We start from the raw sequence: 2,894 nt of genomic DNA, 5'->3' as shown, positions 1-2,894 counted from the left end.
TTTACACAGAAATATAATGTTTCTTACCATAGGTCCTGGTCACATGTGTTTGAACACTTCTGACAAGCCAGGTGTGAGGTGAGTAGGGTCTGGCCTGTGAAGGAATGCCACGTGAAGGGCAGTAATTCTTTCTTTATTTTTTTTTTGAGGTACGCGGGCCTCTCACTGTTGTGGCCTCTCCCGTTGCGGAGCACAGGCTCTGGACGCACAGGCTCAGCGGCCATGGCTCACGGGCCCAGCCGCTCCGCGGCATGTGGGATCTTCCTGGACCGGGACACGAACCCGTGTCCCCTGCATCGGCAGGCGGACTCTCAACCACTGCGCCACCAGGGAAGCCCCAGGGCAGTAGTTCTTAACTTGTGTTTGCGTCATGGACCCTTGAGAGCCATTTGACAACGATTGCAAGTCCTTCTAGAAAACGTGCATATGGCTGACATTTTGCCTGTGATCTCAGTAGGTCCACAGACATTCTCTAGACCCCTTTGATCTGGCTTAAAGCCAGGAGGGAGGGAGCGGGGAGAGATTGGGGTCTACATTTCCCAGGGCCCTGAATTTCTGATGAGGAGAGAAGAGCATCCATCCATGGGAGGTCAACAAAGGCTTCCAAGGAGAAGTAGCTCATAATCCAATTCGTATTTTAGGAAGATTGTTCTGGAATCATTGGAGGCCAGAAGTCCAACTTGGAGGCTTTGTAATAATTCTTTGAGAGATGGTAGAGGCAGATACGTAGGAAGGCATATGGCTTGAGAAGTTTTGAGGGTTTAAAAAGAAGAAATCACTGGACTTGGTGTTGGATACAGGGGAAAAAAGGGAAAAGAAAGAGTCTAGGGTGGCCCCTGGGTTTCTAGTTTTAAGCAGACAACAATGCTCATCACCGCGTCGGGAATAAATAGAGAAAGAAAAGTAAGTTTGGGGAAGAGTATGAGTTTAGTCTTTTGTGGTTAAGGTAAACGCCCAGGTATATATCCGGAACCCCAACATTCTTTCTATGGAAATAAAGAGCAAGTGCCAATGAGGTATGCCTTGGGGTGGGGCTGAGCTGGCAGACGTGGAAGAGGGCTTTGTACTTCGTTTGGGTGGCTGTGTGGCTTGGTGGAACAGTTTGGAGATCCTGGGACAACAGCAGTGTTCTAAAGACTCTGAAATCCCCACTCACTGTGGAAATAGAAGGAGAGGCACAGCGGGTGAACTGGAGCCGGAGCAAAACGGTGCTTGGAATGAAGCTTGGGCCTCGGGGGGGTAAGGGGCACTGGGGGCATGTGTGTGTGTGTGGGGGGCAATGTCCAGCCCCATCTGGAACTTGAGTTGGTGGGTGTGCCCAGTCCCATTCTGTAAGCACCTGTGAGGAAGAAGGGTCCTAACCCTAACACTGCATTCCCAGCTCATGTCCCGACTGTGTTCTTCTGTGCCTCTGGCCTGTTTCTGATCTCCCAGCCCCTGAGCTTCTGCCGGGTCCTGTTGATGGCTTGGCACTGAAGCCTCAAGCCTAATCCTCGGCGCTGCCCGCTCAGTCCTGATCTCTGCTGACCTCTGCCCCCATTCATCCACCGTTTGCCCTTGAACCCTGGACTGAACTTCTGCCAGCCTGTCTGGTCCACTGTCCTGTCTCCTCCAGTCCTGTGGCCTGATTTCCGCTGAATTCCATTGAGGCTGACAGTGGGAAACATATCAGAGACCAGGATCCCCAAGTCACTTCCAGGCCTGGGTACCAGCACCAACCATGTTGTTTCTGCTACAGAAGAAGATAGTGTCATTAGGAGCTTAATGTTTGTTCCCTCCTGATGCGTGCTCCTGGGAATCTGGGTTAGGGTCAAATCTGTATTTGATGATCTGGGCGAACTCCTTGACTGTTTGTTTCTAGAATTGCTAAATATTTCCAGATGTCAGTACAACACGTATGCCACGATGCTGTGATTGGCGCACTCCGTGCTGAAAAAAATTTTTTTCAAATAAGCAAAATGCATAAGATGAAATTAAATCTCCCTCTCTGCTCTCGGAAGTAGAACGCAACCTCCAGGATGCCATGCAGGTGTGCCACAATGTTCTCCTGGACCCTCAGCTGGTGCCTGGGGGTGGGGCTTCTGAGGTGGCTGTGGCTCATGCCTTGACAGAAAAATCCAAGGCCATGACTGGTGTGGAACAATGGCCATATTGGGCTGTTGCCCAAGCCCTAGAGGTCATCCCTTGTACCCTTATTCATAACTGTGGGGCCAGCACCATCCGTCTACTTACCTCCCTTCGGGCCAAGCACACCCAGGAGAATTGTGAGACCTGGGACGTAAATGGTGAGACAGGTACTTTGGTGGACTTGAAAGAACTGGGCATCTGGGAACCATTGGTTGTAAAGCTGAAAACGTATAAGACAGCAGTGGAGACGGCAGTTCTACTGCTGCGGATTGATGACATCATATTGGGCCACAAAAAAAAGGGTGATGACCAGAGCCAGCAAGGCGGGACTCCTGATGGCTAGCCAGGAGTGAGCGGTGGCAAGGCGACCTCAACGCACAGAGCCGACAGTCTCCCCCTTCCCTGAGCCAGACTGCCAGGGACACTGTGGATGTCTTTGTTTGGAAGGGATCGGGTTGAGGGGCAGCTCCCGTCCCTTTCTGTCCCAGCTCAGTTTGCAAAAGGCACTGACATGTAATTCTTCTCTATTGTAAGCTCTCCATTTAGTTTGCTTCCGATGATTAAATCTAAGTCATTTGCAAAAAAAAAAAAAAAAATCTCCCTCTCTGTCTGGAAGCCGCCATAAAGATGCTGCATTATTTACCAACCACAAGAGCTTTTCCTAGGCTGGGGCATGTGATCCTCGTAGCCCTTTTTCCAGCTGCTCGAACACACTTTGGCAGAGTTACTCCTAGCTCCAAATATCAGGATTACCCTATTCCCGTTCA

The 2,894-nt window shown here is 50.6% G+C and overlaps 1 protein-coding gene across 1 annotated transcript; it reads left to right on the top strand.

Annotated features, from left to right (window-relative positions):
• Positions 1 to 1,279: 1,279 nt before the first annotated feature.
• On the top strand, positions 1,280 to 2,675 carry LOC101289642 (T-complex protein 1 subunit gamma-like). The gene is made up of 2 exons (XM_033431403.2): positions 1,280 to 1,304; positions 1,968 to 2,675. The coding sequence occupies exons 1-2, from the start codon at positions 1,280 to 1,282 to the stop codon at positions 2,468 to 2,470; spliced, it is 528 nt and encodes a 175-aa protein (XP_033287294.2). The 3' UTR covers positions 2,471 to 2,675.
• Positions 2,676 to 2,894: the final 219 nt, after the last annotated feature.

This window comes from Orcinus orca, chromosome 14 (assembly GCF_937001465.1).
Source record: "Orcinus orca chromosome 14, mOrcOrc1.1, whole genome shotgun sequence".
Taxonomy (NCBI): domain Eukaryota; kingdom Metazoa; phylum Chordata; class Mammalia; order Artiodactyla; family Delphinidae; genus Orcinus; species Orcinus orca.
The sequence above is the reverse complement of the archived record's forward strand: the minus strand, read 5'-3'. Positions and strand labels throughout refer to the sequence as shown.